The sequence below is a fragment of the Suricata suricatta genome, chromosome 8, assembly GCF_006229205.1.
Source record: "Suricata suricatta isolate VVHF042 chromosome 8, meerkat_22Aug2017_6uvM2_HiC, whole genome shotgun sequence".
NCBI lineage: Eukaryota > Metazoa > Chordata > Mammalia > Carnivora > Herpestidae > Suricata > Suricata suricatta.
The window spans coordinates 91334882-91351725 of NC_043707.1; the positions used below are offsets into that span (position 1 = coordinate 91334882).

General features: G+C 39.0%; 1 protein-coding gene across 3 annotated transcripts in view; it reads right to left on the reverse strand.

Moving 5' to 3' along the window:
* The window catches only part of ALG6 (ALG6 alpha-1,3-glucosyltransferase), a 64741-nt gene extending 48906 nt beyond the window's left edge, over positions 1 to 15835 (reverse strand). For 2 of the 3 annotated variants that reach the window (XM_029948337.1, XM_029948335.1), the window contains exons 1-2: positions 15745 to 15835; positions 10219 to 10485 (exon numbers count right to left, since the gene is read on the reverse strand). In XM_029948337.1, the coding sequence (XP_029804197.1) occupies positions 10219 to 10300 (82 nt within the window). In that variant the 5' untranslated portion in view covers positions 10301 to 10485; positions 15745 to 15835. The remainder of the gene's footprint in view (positions 1 to 10218; positions 10486 to 15744) is intronic. The other variant, XM_029948336.1, reaches the window with a different exon arrangement.
* Between the last annotated feature and the right edge of the window lie 1009 nt (positions 15836 to 16844).

Sequence of the window (16844 nt, forward strand, 5' to 3'; positions counted from 1 at the left end):
CATTTACAGGAGAATCAGAATTACATAAAGAAAACACACTAATATAGATTTACAGAGTTTCAATTTTGTCTTGTTCTCAGGGAAATGGGCTGGCTTAAGCATCACTTAAATGTTCATGTTATTAATTGTTGAACTATTCAAAATTATCTTATAACTTAAAAAGCAAGTAGTTTCTTTGATAACAAGACATTCTAATTGCCTTTACATTTAAATTTTAAACATTCTAAGAGAAAAGAATTTGGCTAAAATTTTCCAGAAAAAAATCCCCTTTTGATATGTTCTTGGCAAGAAGAAACATCATAAATAGCAATGGGGAACTTGAGAGAAGCTAACCAATTCAATAGAGCAGTCATACTTTACCAATAACTAATATGCTGGAAGAAAAAAAAAGATTCTCTATGGCCTATCCCTCCTAAATAACCAATACAACTTAGGGGGAAAGGGGTATTAGAATGAAATAACTTTCCTTGGTTCATATGTTGCTATTTGCTCAAAAAACATCAGTAACAGTTTGGATCAAGTACAGAGATATGGTAAATCCCCACAAGAAATAAGAAACATACTAAAACCAGAATTTGTTTACTCCCCAGGGCTCCTGGCTGGTTCAGTCAATGAAGTATGCAACACTTGATCTCAGGATCATGAGTTCTAGTTCCATGATAGGTGTAGATAATATAAAAAATAAACCTTAGGGGCGCCTGGGTGGCTCAGTCGCTTAAGTGGCTCACTTGGGCTCAGGTCTTGATCTTGTGGTTTGTGGGTTCAAGCCCTGCATCGGGCTCTGCGTAAGAGCTTGGAGCCTGCTTTGGATTCTGTGTGTGTCTCTCTCTGCCCCTCCCTTGCTTGTCTGCTCTCTCTCTCTCTCAAAAATAAATAAACACTAAAAAAAATTTTTTTTAATAATAAACTTTAAACAAACAAAAAAGAATGTGTTTCCTCCACAATGCTTGTTTAAAAGTAACAAGCAATGTTTATTCAATATTTTGGGGTGCCTGGCTGGCTCAATCAGTAGAGCACGCAACTCTTTTGATTTCGAGGTTGTAAGTTTAAGCCCCACGTTGGATGTAGAGATTACATAAAAATAAAATCTTTTCAAAAAACCTTTATTCATTATTTTTAGGTCTGTAAAAGCTACATAAGCAGCACTTAAGTAAGTGGTATAATGTAAATATGTAAGGGGTATACATTCTAGAAAAATTTAAATTACAAAACACATCAGCAGTTTGGCTATACAATATATTCATTTCCAAAGGAGAAACAAGGAGAGGGCCTTGGTGGTATAGTGATGAGCACAGCTGCCTTCCAAAGGAGAAATAATGGACTCCTACTAAGCAAGCTCACCTGAGCTTCCTTACTTGAGTGCTTCCTAATTACAATCTTAAAAGAAGATAAATGAAAAGCAAACTAGAATAAGCATGTTAAAAAGAAATTATAATAACAAAAAAGTATTCTAATTGAGAGAAAAAAAATTCCAGCAGAATCACAGATGTCATACTCAATTCTTTAATTCTCCCAGCCTCATATGATATAGAAGTTCTTCCTATGTGTTAAAAATGTCATATTCTTTATGATGGGGTTAAAAACTCAGAGTCACAATATTTCTTAGGGCTTAGCATTTTATTCTTCTCATCTAAAAAATGAAAAATTATATATAACCTAAGAAAGATGCCTACAAATATTCTACTACTGTACAATAACAATACTTTTCCTATACCGTAACCCAAAAGTAATCATCATGCTGGTTTTCTTATGGGACAATTTAGGAGCAAAGTTTAGGGTCACTTGAGTGGCTCAGTCTGACTCTTTCTCAGCTGAGGTCTTGATCTCAAGGTTGTGAGTTCAAGCCTCACAGTGGGCTGAGTGGAGCCTACTTGAAAAAAAAAAAAAAGCAAAGTTTAAAATAAGCAGGAGTCCTATTTTTCAGATAAGAGAAGTAACTGAGTAAAGTCAGAGTTTAGTAGAGAAATTTTAGAATAAATAATGTATGTAAGTCACAAAGATAGAAAATTATTATATATGCTTGCTATCCTCTATTCAATTCCCATTAAGCATTTGATTATATATGCCAGTAATGTGAGTTCTTAAATTATTCTACTCCATAACTTTAGTTTTTTTCAACTTTACCTCAACAAGAGAAGTTCAAGGAAAATAATATATCTGTCAAAATTAGAAGACAAAAGGAAAATTATAAATAAGACTACAAACTAAATAATGATCAGGAATAAAATAGTGCTGAAGGAAGAAAGGAAAATGACCATCAAAGGGACCAGTTATGGGCTGAAAGCAAAGGTAACATAAACAATGTATTTCACATAACTTTTAACTGGGCTTTTCCGCTGACCACCTTACCTCATTCCAGCTATCAAACTCCCTCCCTCCTTCCATTCACAAACTTCCTAAGAGTTGTTATGTCCACTTGGTAACTACCATTTAGTCCTCAACTTACTATAGTCTGATAAGAAGGCTCACAATGGCCTCCTAGGTATCTTTTGTCTACTTTTAATTTTCACCCTACTTGACACATCTAAACTTGCCACTGAAGCCCAGTCTTTACTTCTTAAAATTCTCTGATTTCCTGGCATCCAGGTTCTAATCCTCCCTCATGGTTTCTTCTCAACGTCCTTTAATTCTCCTTCTCTGTGAAGGAAATCAGTGGTCAAAGCTGTTTTCTTCTTGCAGAATAACTACCATCTGTATCAATATTTTATAAAGATCAAAGAGGCTTTTGGAGTTTTAAAAAATACGTAAGAGAGCAGTTTCCAGCAACCTGGCAGACTTAAAAGATCACGAAAAACACCTCCAATACAGGGGGGGGTATGGCTGAATTAGCATCAAAACAAGAGAATTCCTTAAGGGCCAGAAACAACAAAAAAAGTATAAGATCCAGACAAGTAAGCACTTGTCCTGAGGGTATTCAATGATCTTTTATGGCCTATGGCCTGGCTACTGAGAAGCTCTAAGCAATGAATAAGGAGCCAAAACCTAGTACTTGAACAGGTAAAAACTTCAATGTCAGAGAACTATCTACAAGGATATAAAAAATAATGCTTTGGGGGAGATGGTGAAGATAGTATTTACCTCTGCCTTGGCTCCTGTAGTACAAGAAAACTGTCTCCTGAAAATTCCTAACATTTTCCTGCATTCACCCAGTGTGAGGCCTGAATTCACACCAAGTTTACAGCCAAAGAAACCTTATGATGGAAAATGTAGATGAACTTTTATTAATAGTGCCCAAAGTACCTAGCAAGAGGCAACCTAAATCCTCTGTGGAAAAATATATAGTGAACTAGGGACTCAAAGATTCTCACAGATAAAAGTTTGAAGTAACATAAGCTCATAATTTTTTTTTAAATCCCTAAACTCATGAAGAAACAAAATACCATGAGCTAGAGTCTGCAAAACAACAAACCAGGAAATAAGACTGCAGATATTAGAATCTTCTGATAGGGAATATAAAATAAGTATGGCTACTATGTTTAAAGATATAAAAGACGACACTGGGAATATGCTGAAGGACAAGAGATAATCAGAAATGATGAAGATGATTTGAAAAGGAAACAAATAGAACTTAAGGAAATAAACCAATAACTAAAATTATAAAATTCAGTGGACAGTTAAAAAACAGATTAAACAATTAAAAAGGAAAGTGATGAACAGGAAGACAGATCTGATGATTATTAAAAAAGCAGTATGAAAAACTATGAGATGAGAAATACAGGAGATTATGAGACATAGAGGGTAGAATGAAGGGACTCAACATATCTAGTAAGAGCTGCACAAGTGAGGTGCCTGGGTGCTCAGTCAGTTAAGCATCTAAACTCTTGACTTTGGCTCAGATCATGAGCTCACAGTTCATGGGAATCAAGTCCTGCATCAGGTTCTGCACTGACAGCACAGAGCCTGCATAGGATTCTCTCTCTCTCTCTCTCTCTCTCTCTCTCTCTCTCTCTCGCTCTCTCTCTCTCCTCCCGCCCCTCCCCTGATCATGTTCTCTCTCAAAAGAAACAAACATTTAAAAAATAAATTAACAAAACATTAAAAAAAAGAGTTGCACAAGGAAAACAGAAATGAAGGAGATACAATATTTGAAGAGAGAACTGAAAATATAAACTCAATGAGATGAAGAGATTGTTGCCTGTTTTATTTTCTACTATATTATCTGCCTTTGGCATGAGCACCCTATACATATGTGGTGAATTAATAAACATCAAAGATCTAATATGCCTAACTAGAGTTTTACAAGGAGAAAACAGAATGAAAACAGAAGGTTACCATTCATTAGAGTCAGAAATCCCACAAAATCCTGAGGATAAATTTTTTTAATACCCACACTTAGATATATCATAGTGAAATTGCAGTGAGAGAAAAGAAAAATTATCTACAAAGGTAGTAATGACTGAAATGACAGCTGATTTTTGAACACAGCAACAGAAACTAAAAGACCATGAATGAGACTTTCAAAATTCTTTGAGAAAATAATTGTTAACACAGAACTCCATACCTAGAGTAAATTTGAAGATCCAAAATAAAGGCATTTCAGATAAAAAGCCACCAACAGGCTCTGACTAAAAAAAAAAAAAAAAAATCTCCCAGGGGGCCTGGATGGCCCAGTGGGTAGAGCATGTGACACTTGCACTTGATCTCAGGGTTCTAAGTTCAAGCTCCACACTGGGCTTTGAGCCTACTTAAAAAATTTTTCTTAGGGGGCACCTGGCTGGCTCAATTGGTGGAACATGTGACTCAACCTCAGGGTTGTTGAGTTGGAGCCCCTCGTTGAGTATAAAGATTGTTTAAAAAATAAAATCTTTAGGGCACCGGCCTGACTCATTTGGTTAAGTGTCTAACTTCGGCTCAAGTCATGATCTCATGGTCTGCGGGTTTGAGCCCCGCATCAGGCTCTCTGCTGTCAGTGCAGAGCCTGCTTAAGATCCTGTTTCCTTCTCTCTGCCCCACCCCAGCTCAAACACACAGTTGCTCTCTCTCTCTTCCTCTCAAGAAACAGACATTAAAAAATATTTTAATATTTAAAGCCACCCAAAGATATACTTCAGGAAGAAAATTATCTCAAAAGAAGATGCAATACGTAAAAAAGAAAAAAAAAGAAATAAAGGGGAAACATAAGTAAATATGAATTGTTATATAAACCAACAGTAATTAGGTCTAAAATTCTAGGCAATAATAACATTTTAATGGTGCGGAGGTTATAACTAGAGTTGAAGCATTTTATGGTCCTCAGCGTGGCTCAGTGGCTCAGTCTGTGCTGACAGCTCAGAGCCTTGGAGCCTGCTTCAGATTCTGTGTCTACTCTGCCCCTCCCCAAACGCTTGCTTGCTCTCTCAAAAATAAATAAACACATTTTTTTAAAAAAGCATTTTATGGTCCTTGCATTGCTCAGAAAGAGGAGATAAATATTAATTTTAAACTTTTCAGGGGTACCTGGTGGCACAGTCAGTTAAGTGCCCAACTTCTGATTTCAGCTCAGGTCATGAACTCATGGTTCATGAGTTCAAGCCCTGCTTCGGGCTTCAAGCTGATGGTGTGGAACCTGTTTGGGATTTTGTTCCCCTCTCTCTCTGTCCCTCCTCTGCTTGCTATCTCTCTCTCAAAATAAATAAACATTAAAAAATTTTTTTAATTTTAGACTTTGTTAAGTTAAATATGCAGGTGAAAATCTCCACACCACACCTTGAAAGAACAAAATAAAGTATAACTTGCAAACCAGCAAGAGAAAGTGGAATTAGGGAGAGAAACTGGTTAGTCAGGTCTAAATCACAGGGATTCAGGGGTGAAGAATAAAAGGGTAGAAAAAAATAAAGCAAGCAAAAAAATTGGAATCTCATTTTCACAGTTCTGGGGATGGAGCAGGACGTCTTTGGGAGGCCATTTTAGAAATTCAGCCTACTAAGTATGAAAGAGCAAAGCCCACAATGGCTGAGACATTCCTGAAGTGGAACTATCAGGTGGGAGAATTTGACTCACAATGTATCAAGATTTACTGTAAAATTATAGTAATAAGACAAAGCAGTAGTGGGCCAATTGATCAGAGTCAGAAACAGACCCATACATATATAAAAACCTGAGACAGAACTGGTAATGCAGATTAGTGGGGAAAGATAAGCTGTTCAGTAAATGGGTTAAGACAACTAATTATCTATGTGAAAAATAAAATAAAATAAATCCCTAGCTCACGTGTTATACACAAAATTCAATTTTAAGAAGATAAGGACTTAAATAGGAAAGACAAATCTTAAAACTTTTAGGAGAAAATTTTAGGAAAATATATTTGTGACTAGAGTAGGGAAGGATTTCTTAAAGATACAAAAAGCATAAATCATAAAGGAACAAGATTAATAAATCTCATTATTTTATCCTTCTCATCAAGACACCTTAAGATGCAAAAAGATAACCCAAAGGAGATGTACAAAGGTTGGCTTCCAGAATATAGAATTCATGAGAAAAAAAAAATACAGACTATATATGAAAAAAAATCTAGTGAAAATGTACAAATGGCAGAGCAAATATCCCAGAAAAGAAAATATAAATGGCCAGTAAACATGAAAATATGCTCAATCTTTTAGTAATGAAGGAATTTCAAATTAAAACCACAAAAAAATATCATTTCACATTTTCGGGAGTGGTAAAAATTCAAAAGTTATGAAGTATTTAGGATAATAGGGACCCTCCCACTTGGGAACTCCTTCAATACTAAAAAAGCTTAAGGGTGCCTGGGTGGCTCAGTCGGTTGTGCATCCAGCTTTGGCTCAGGTCATGATCTTGTGATTTGTGGGTTCGAGCCACAATGGGCTCTGTGCTGACAGCTCAGAGCCTGCAGCCTGTCTTCAGATTCTGTGTCTCCCTCTCTCTCTGAGCCTCCCCTGCTCATACTCTCTCTCTCTCTCTCTCTCTCTCTCAAAAATGAATAAAACATTAAAAAGAAAGAGCTTAGTAAGGAAGCCCTAGATAAGATCTGATCAGGAACTGGCACAATTGTTTTCTGGTTCATCTCTTGAACTTTTTTTTGCAAGATCTCAGGTTGAGTATGAGCTTAGAGAGAGACTGAACGAAACAGGACCTGCCTACTTTGGTTCTAGCCAAGAAAAAAGGATTCCTTTTCTGCCCAGTAAATCCTCCCCCTCCACACCCTGCTTTCAGAACAAACTTAATGTTTGTTATCCTTAATGTTATACTCTAAGCCTTTCTTGTCTGAACTGTAAGTCTCTTGTGTTCCCAGTCTACTTCATTTATTTTAATGAAGTACACATTTATAAGTCCGCCCTGCACACCTGACTGCCAACTTCTCTAGGAAAGTGACAGGGTGATTCAGGGACCCAATTACAATGTGGGCTTAGCGGTGTTTCCCCCACACATCAAACAAGCAATTCTCAGTCACCAACTCCATCTCCCAACAATTCAACTCATTTTTGACACTATCTACACAGAGATAGCATCAGATTCCACAGGCTATGGGTTCAGTACTCTAAGGCTACCCCTTTCCCCCACATCTGATGCCAGTCACCAGCCCAAATTCTGACAGACTAGCTGGAGAGGGTCCAAAACCCCCCTCTAACTCTGGATGCCAATCGCAAGTCTAGGTTATTACCTGCACTTCTGACCAACTGGCTATATATCAGATGTTCCCACAACCTCCTCCTTTGGTCCAATTAATTTGCTAGAGCATCACTCAGAACTCAGAGAAACAGTGACTAGATTAGCGGTTTATTATAAAGGGATGTGACACAAAACAGCAGATGGAAGAGATGCACAGAGCAAGGTGTGGAGAAAGAGGGCTGAGCTTCCATTCCCCCTGAATCTCCATGCTCTCATCAACTGGAAGCTCTCCAAACGCCATCTTCCTTTTGGGTTATTTATTACAAAAGCACATTTAATAAAATCATTGGCTACTGGTGACTGATTCAACTGATACAAGCCCCTCTCCCCTCCCTGGAAATCAGAGGGTGAGACTGAAAGTTCCAACCCTCTAGTCACAAGATTTGATTTTCCAGGCAACCAGCCTCCATCCATAGGTGGGTCCAAAAAGCCAGTCCCTACCACAACAAAAGAAAATTTTCACTTTCACTTAGAAAATTCCAAGGGTCGTTAGTGCCAGAAGGAGGACTAAGACCAAACATACATTTTTTTATAAATCACAATATCATAGGAAGAGACAATTTATTATTCTTGGTCACCCGAAAAGTCAGATCTAAAAACTTGATCACTGGTAAGACATTTTTTTGTTGCACAGCAAAATAAACATTCTGGGGTTAAATGATCTAATATAAGGATCAAACGAGATAATAGTTGTGAACCATCAATATGCTGATTCTATTCCTACAGTATTAAAAAAGAAAATACATTTCATCTACAGTATCTCAAGTAACTCCCACAACCTTGTTAAAATACATATTAGGGGCACCTGGGTGGCTCAGTCGGTTGAGTGAGCAACTTCGGCTCAGGTCATGATCTCATGGTTTGTGGGTTTGGGCCCCGCATCAGGCTCTGTGCTGACAGCTTGCTCAGAGCCTGGAGCTTGCTTTGGATTCTGTATCTCCTTCTCTCTCTGCCCCTACCCCATTCGTGCTGTGTCTCTCTCTGTCTCTCAATAATACATAAATGTAAAAAATAATAATAAAATAAAATACATATTAATATTCCCACTTTATAGAAGAGGTATTTTTGTAAAAGAAGTTCATAGAGCTTAATTAACTTCCTCAAGATCAGGTGCTAACAGGTGAGAGTGGAAGATCTAATTTGAACCCAAGTCTACTGCTGCATCCAAGTGGTTTTACTTCCTCAGTATTCCTCAAATTCGTCTATCTATCGTTTTAACTGGCTTACTTCAGAATTTCTTTCTCAGAAGACACAGAGCAGTGCCCTACACTGATTTTGGAATAAAATAAAACTATATTTGAACCCCATTATCACTTATCGGTTATCGCACTTTCCATTTGTAAATTACAGATACTTCTTATCTCCAGTGGTTGTGGTAAGCACAAGAAAACGCTCAGCATCTAGCATATGGTAAATACTTAAAAAATGGTGGCTCATACTTCTATTATTATGATTCTTTTTTCATTACAATAAAGCTATTTCTCTAAAATACAAATAATTTGCCAAGTTAATTGTGGAGTTTAATCTTGAGCCACTTCCTCCCCATCTTTTTTGTTCCTTCTTTTGATGCTACTCAAATACTGACGACTTAAAAATCATGCTCTCATCCTACCATGTTTTTGCACATGTTCCCCATTTCACTTGCCTAGCAAATTCCAACTCATCTTTCAAATCTTCAAACATTATCTTCTCTGAAGTCTTCTCTAATGCAACTTAATCATTCACTTCTCTGTTACCTTTGTACTTTACCAATACTTCTAGTCATAATTAACACATGGTACTGTGACCACTTACCTACTAAACTATGGACCCCTTCAGTACTGGATATTCACCTTGTATTTTTAGCATCTAGCACAGTGCCTGGAACATGAGCGTGCTAAATAAATACTCATAGGGCTAAATTGAATCCTATTCCCTGTCCAGCACCATCAATTCTCCCTCTTTCTCTCACATCATTCCCAATCTTTTTTTTTTTAATTTTTTTTAATGTTTTATTTATTTTGATACAGAGAGAGACAGAGCATGAGTGGGGGAGGGGCAGAGAGAGAAGGAGACACAGAACTGGAAGCAGGCTCCAGGCTCTGAGCTAGCTGTCAGCACAGAGCCTGATGTGGGGCTCGAACCCTCGAACGTGAGATCTGACCTGAGCCAAAGTTAGAGGCTTAATCGACTGAGCCACCCAGGCGCCCCACATCATTCCCAATCTTATTCTCCACTGGTCTCTTCCCTTCAGTCTAACAACATGGCTTCTCTACCCTAAACAAAAAAAGGGCTCCTTTGATTCCACTCCCACCTTGATGTACTACCTTGGTTCTCTCTTCAATACCTGATATGTAATCATTTCTCAACTTGCCATCTTCTCCATTAGAATACATTTTTGTTTTCTCATGTCACAAAGCCTATGCTTCTATTAAGCTCTTATAGATATTCTATTTATTAGAATTTAATGTTTAAATGTATTTTCTTGACCCTACCAATAAAGCCTCAAATTCTTCTCTGTCCCAGTCAGATAACTATAAACTATTACCAAATAAAGATAATGAAGAAGAAGAAGAAACTAGTCTAGGAATAAATATTTGCCCATCTTTTAAACAGTAAAAAATGTGTTACCTGAATAAGAATTAAGAGAAACTGTCCACCGTACTGTTAGTCCTATTAAGACCACAATTGTCATCAAGTGCCATTTCTCCATAATTTTTCTTCAAATCTACGAAGCAAAAAAAACAGAACAGTGCCAGAATACTTTTAACACGCAGTCAGTCACTTCTTTTCTTCATTGGAGAAATGTTATCAGTTCTTTGGAATTAGGAGTTTGAGAGAATTTTAAGTGATGCTTCCTTTCCAGTTAAATACTGACTTTTATGTCTATGAAGTAGCCTGGAGGGGAAAAAAAAAAGGGAGAGAGAGAAAACAATATTTAGCTGAGCACAGTGTAACAAAGGATCCATTAAACCAAATAGAAAGACAAAGAACTGGCAGTGGAAGCAAGGAGGAAAGTGGGTAATTTTAAATTCCTTATTTCCTAGTCCTCTAGTTGGGAAATACACCTGAAAAGGTAGCTCTCCCTGTTAAATGGGATTCAGTAAATCTAAAGACATGGTAAGGATCTGTTCTTCTGAGTAAAAAAAAACAAGAGATACACAGACAGTATAATAGATTCCATCTAAAGGATGTTTATCTACAGGTAAAAGTAAGACTACAAAAGTAAATTAAGGGATGTTTTATCTTTGGTACAGGGAAAGAGAGAGGTATTTTACCATTCTATTGAATTTGAGAAAGTCTTCCACTAAAGTAATTAATATAGTTTGATTTTTACTTCTTTTCTTCCAAAATATATGTTCACTAACCACACCAGTGTTCTTTCTTTTTTAATGTTTATTTATCCTTGAGAGAGAGACAGAACATGAGCAGGGATGGGGCAAAGAGAGAGGGAGACACAGAATCTGAAGCAGGCTCCAGGCTCTGAGCTGTCAGCACAGTGCCCGATGCGGGGTTCGAACCCATGAGGGTGATCATGCATAACCTGAGCTGAAGTCGGACACTCAACCGACTGAGCCACCTACGTGCCCCATCATTTTTCTGTCTTAAAGAATGAACCTTTACAAGAATAAACAATAACCCCACTCTTAAGAGAAAATACGAAAGTAGTAAAATGCAATTAACCATTTCCATGCGATTCTTTTCTCCTTCAGTTTTTTTCTTGGGTTGGATGATTTAAAAGTAAAAAGCTTTGAAAAATTATGGGCCATTTTAACCACAGGATAAACATTAAATATAACCAGAAAAATTCAATAAGTCAACTGAAAAAACTAGGGGGAAACTGGCACATTGCACCTACTGGGCAAAAAAAAATTTTAAGAATGTAATAAAGCAGATTAGTTTTATTTATGTTTTTATTATGTTTTTATTTTAATTCCAGTATAGTTAATATACAGTGTTATATAGTTTCAGGTATACAATATAGTGACAAAAGTTATTCTCTTATTTAAATATAGCAAGGTCAACTCTAGAACTAATGGAGTCTAGCATCTCAATCAGGTAGAATGACTCAAACTGGTAAATAAGGCTTTGTAAATATATTATTCAAATGTGGACTATATAAATCTCCTTTCTCTTTCCTCCCTCCTACTGCATTCATTTTTAATCATTTTACTATTCACTAGAACTTCTATCACAGAGGCAAAGTAAGCAGAAAAATTAAAATTCAATCACTTTCCAATGTTGATTCTGGATTTAACATACATTACAGGCCATTATAAACTATTTAAAATTTTGGGGCTCCTGGGTGGCTCAATTGGTTGGGCGTCTGTCTTTGGCTCAGGTCATGATCTCACAGCTCATGGGTTCGAGCCCCACATTGGGCTCTGTGCTGACAGCTCAGAGATTGAAGCCTCCCTCCGATTCCGTGTCTTCCTCTCTCTCTGCCCTTCTCCCACTCGCAATCTCTCTCAAAAATAAACATTTAAAAAAACTATTCAAAATGTTAAATTTATTTATTTTGAGAGGTAGAAGAGAGTCAGAGAGGAAGAGAGAGTCCCAAGCAGGCACTGCACTGTCAGCACACTGTCAGCTCAGAGCCCGATGTGGAGTTTGAACCCACAAACCATGAAATCATGACCCAAGCCAAAACCAAGAGTAAGAGGCTTAATCGACTGAGCCACCCAGATGCCCCCAAGTTCTTTTTCAGTCCAACACAAAAAGCCCCTTTCAATATGCTGCACTATACATTCCAGAATTGCAATACAACACTATTATTTTACCAAGATACCATGTTTAAAACTGATTTTACAAATCCTAATTCCTGACTTTAAAAATACAGCTTAACTGGGGCACCGTAACTGGATGGCTCAGTTGGGTAAGCATCCCACTCTTGATTTCAGCTCAGGTCATGATCTCACCGTTTGTGAGATCCAAACCCGACATTGGGCTCTGTGCTGACAACATGAGCCTGCTTGACATTCTCTCTCTCCCTTCTCTCTCTCTGCACTGTCTCCACTCCCCCACTTGCATACTCTCTCCCTCTCTCACTCATACTCAAAAATAAATAAGTAAACTTTAAAAATTGGGGTGCCTGGGTTGCTCAGTCAGTTAAGCATCTGACTTCGGCTCAGATCATGATCTCAGTTTGTGAGTTCGAGCCCTGCACTGGACTCTGTGCTGCTGGCTCAGAGCCTAGAGCCTGCTTAGGATTCTGTATCTTTCTCTCTCTCTGCTCCTGCCCTGTTCATCCTCTGTCTCTCTCTCTAAAAAAAAATAAACATTTTTAAAAATTAAAAAATAAAAATATAGCTTAATACTCCATCTAGGAAATTTAAATCACTAATACGACCAAGGTAAGTCAATTATCCATAATTTCAGAAAATCCTATTAAGAACTCCCCCAGGAACCTTAAGTAACAAAAATAAGACTGCCAATAACACTAAATAATCATAATGAACTTAAAAAGAATATAATGCTTAACTAATATGCTGATCAAGTCTGCCAAAAGCATAGTCATAGTAGGGAGAGCTAACTGATGGATGAAAGAATTACATCCAAAAAATTCTGAACATTATGATGGACTAACTCTAACTCCAGAGATCATGACAGGAATAAATTCAAATAAATTCAAAGCCCTGCACTTATATGTGAAAAAACAAACCGACAAAAATCAACTGCATGAATACTGAAAGGGAGGCAACAGGTAACAGGTGATAACTGTCAGTTCTGTAGGGACCCAGAATCAGTGTTACAGGTATTTTGATTTCAACATAGAAAAATTAAAAACAAAAGTAAAAAACAAAAGTAAAAAATTTAGGTAGTTTTTTTTTAAGTTTACTTATTGTTTTTAGTAAGCTCTGTACCCAATGTGGGGCTCAAATTCACAACCCTGAAATCAAGAGTCACATGCTCTTCCAACTAAGCCAGCCGGTCATGCATGCCGAAGGTGGTTTAAGTAAAATATATATATTAGGAAAGGTTTTCTAAGGATTAGAGCTGTTCAATTTGCTTCTTGAAAAGGGAGTTCCTCTTTTTAATTAAAAAAATTTTTTTAATGTTTTTATTTACTGTTGAGAGAGAGAGACAGTGAGCAGGGGAGGGTCAGAGAGAGAGGGAGACACAGAATCCAAACACAGACTCCAGAGCTAGCTGTCAGCACAGACCCCAACGCAGGTCTTGAACCCATGAACCGTGAGATCATGACCTGAGCAGAAGTCAGATGCTTAACCGACTGAGCCACCCAGGCGCCCCAAGGAGTTCCTCTTTAACAGGTTCTAACAGAAGCTGAACAATTACTTCAAAGAATATTTTTAGAGTGTAGAATAGATGACTAATTTCTACAGTGTATACTAAATCTGATTTTGGAAACACATTATATATCTGAATTAATATAAATCCTGACACTACAAAAGAAGATTTGGTCTCCCAACATGCTAATGTTTCCCCTAATTCCCAACAGTTACCCACTTCCATGGGGTTTCTTTGATGAGTAAAATGGAAGGACTTCCCATCCTTCACAAATGGCTCATGGTAAAACTGAAGGGCATCAAAAACATCTCTTCCTCCCATCTTTTTACACTTAGAATAAAATGCTCCAGTCATGAGACCCTCTATGATCCAACCCTTCCCTACCTCTCAGATTTCATCTTCTCTCACTTTCCTACAAGGTCTTCCCGCTCTTCCTAAAGCCTGTCAGTTTCATTTATTACCTCTAATCCTTCTCTTTGCTTGGAATGCTCTTATCCAGCTCACAGGCTAACCGTTTGTCATTCATAACGCTCATCCCTGACCACCCTACTAAAGTTTCCACCTCTTACTACTTGTACCATTACCTTCTTTAATTTTCTTCCTAATCGTTTTCACTATCAGAAATTGTATTTTAACGCAACATAGAATAGTCTCACAAACGCAATGAGGTAAAAAAAAAAAAAATGGCAACATACTAGGGGCACCTGGCTGACTCAGCTGGTGGAGTTTGTGACTCTTGATCTCAGAATTGTGAGTTTGAGGCCCATACTTGTCTATTACTTAAAAATAAAATCACTTTTAAAAAGCTTGACACTAAAGAATACATATCATACGGTTCCATTTATGAAAGGCTCATAACAAAACTAATCTATGGTATTAGAAATCAATAAAGAGGTTATCTTTGGGGAGAAAAAAGGGGATGGTGATTGGGAGAGATCTTCCAGGGAAGTCTTCTCAGAAGACACTGTGAATGTTCTGCTTCTTGATTTGAGTGGTGACTAAAAGACGCATTTTCTTTACAATAAATCGGCAAGTTACAACTTATGATTGGTGTATTTTATGGTACATATGTTACATTCCAATAAAAAAGCATAAAAGGAAATTACATTTATTTGACAACCAGAACATAAGCTCCCTGCAAGCAAGGATCCTCTGTTCTTAGCTGTTGGCTCTGTTCCTTGCACTTGGAACAATGTTGGCAGCAAGCAGGTACTTAAAAATTTGCTGAATGGAGATCTTCCTGTGTATGAAGAAGGGAGGTACCATTTTTACTGAGTCCTTTGTGGCTAAAAATATTGTGACACTTTTAATGGATCTCTTCTCTTTTACAGTAAAAAGAGCTCTGCAAAGCAAAGTACAGTAACTTTCTAACCCAAATACACGTCACTAAGTTTTCACGCAGGTGCCAGATAAATGTCCGTCCTACTTTCCTCAGAGTACATTTCGACCAAATACAAAAGTAAAAACATTCAAAAACCTCCGTCGTTCACGCCTCAGGGCCGAATTTGCACTTTTTAGTCTGAAAGGTCCTTCCCCCAAGGTGGACACAACATATAGGGTGTGCGGCTTAAACCCAGAGGTGCACGTCTGGCAAAAGGGACCATCCTAACGTTTCTCCTCCCTTCCTCCGGCAGGCCGGACCCTCAAGACCGCAAGAACAAGGACGCCGAGGCCGCTGCCGCCAAGGGGTCCCACCACCATCCCCACGTCCCGTCACCCGACCTCCAAGCGAGCATGTAGGCTGAGGAGGGGAAGCTGGCGAGGCCTCCCGTTTGAGTGGAGCTGGACCGAGAGCCAGGCTGGGGACCGGGCTGCCAGCAGCGCACCGGCTCGCAGCGCTTCGCGAGCCTCCCGCCCCTCCCCACACTGACCCGGCAGCCCAGATGCCCCAGGATCCCGGCCTCTTACCCCGCAGCCCGCGGAACATTAGGATTCACGCCCGCAGCTATTCCAACAAGGCGCCTGCGCGCTCGCACCCGCGGCGGGGCGCCACTCCGGCCTTCCGCCTCCGCGAGCGCGCGCGCCGGGCGCGGGAGCGAGCCCGTCGAGCTTGAGGGGACGGGCGGGGAAACGGCGCGGAGAGGAGGTGGCCAGATTGGGAGGCGGGGCGCCGGCTGCCGGAACCTGAGAGGCTTCCCGGCCCGGGTTAGGCTTAGGGCAGGTGGAAAGCCCCTTGCTCTTCTTTCCCGGGATGGTGGCCAAGGCCCGAGCGGCTGCTTAGTCCACAGATTCCTGTCAGGGGCGCGTCCTGGCTCCTTCCACAGAGTGGAGAACCCTTGGCTAGTCCTCACCACCGGGCAGTGGGTCTTTCTCTGTGCCTGTGCCTTGAAGGAATCAGAAAGCCAACCTGCTTCACTTTCTTCAAGCTACATGCCCCCGGTGAATGTAATACATTCACCATTACTCCATGTAAGAAACATGAAACGTCCACCCATTTTCGAGAGCCTGTAAATTATACAGAGAAACAACCCTGACCTCAGGTAGCCACTACACTTTCCCCATCAGATCGCTTGGAATCACCTATTCCCAAACTTGCCCGGAATAACTACTTTCCCTCCTCTGTTCAGAGAATGCACTCATTCTTCCCTGCTGAATCCTGCCATTCTATATAACCCAACCCATTTATAATCCATAAGTATCAGCAAATATTTCACTTTGGCTTTCAATTCAGCGGGTCTGCACAACTCTCTGGATCTACTTTCTTCATCTGTGAAATGAGTCAGAGGGTCTAGGTAAACCTCCAAATCTAAAACTTTATTCTATATTTAAAAGACCATCAACACTAGAAATATGAAGAAATGGGCCAAGTCCCTGCCCTCAAGAGACTTAATTGGCAAGGCATTTTTATGCATAAAAGGATAGAAAGCAATAGAAGGGAGCACATGCTAAATGTCAGATTATTAAGATATGCATTAAGTACTATAGGAGTTCAGAGATGAGGATTCACTGTAAATTTTTTTTTTTACACTTATTTTTGACAGAGTGAGACAGAGCGTGAGCGGGGGAGG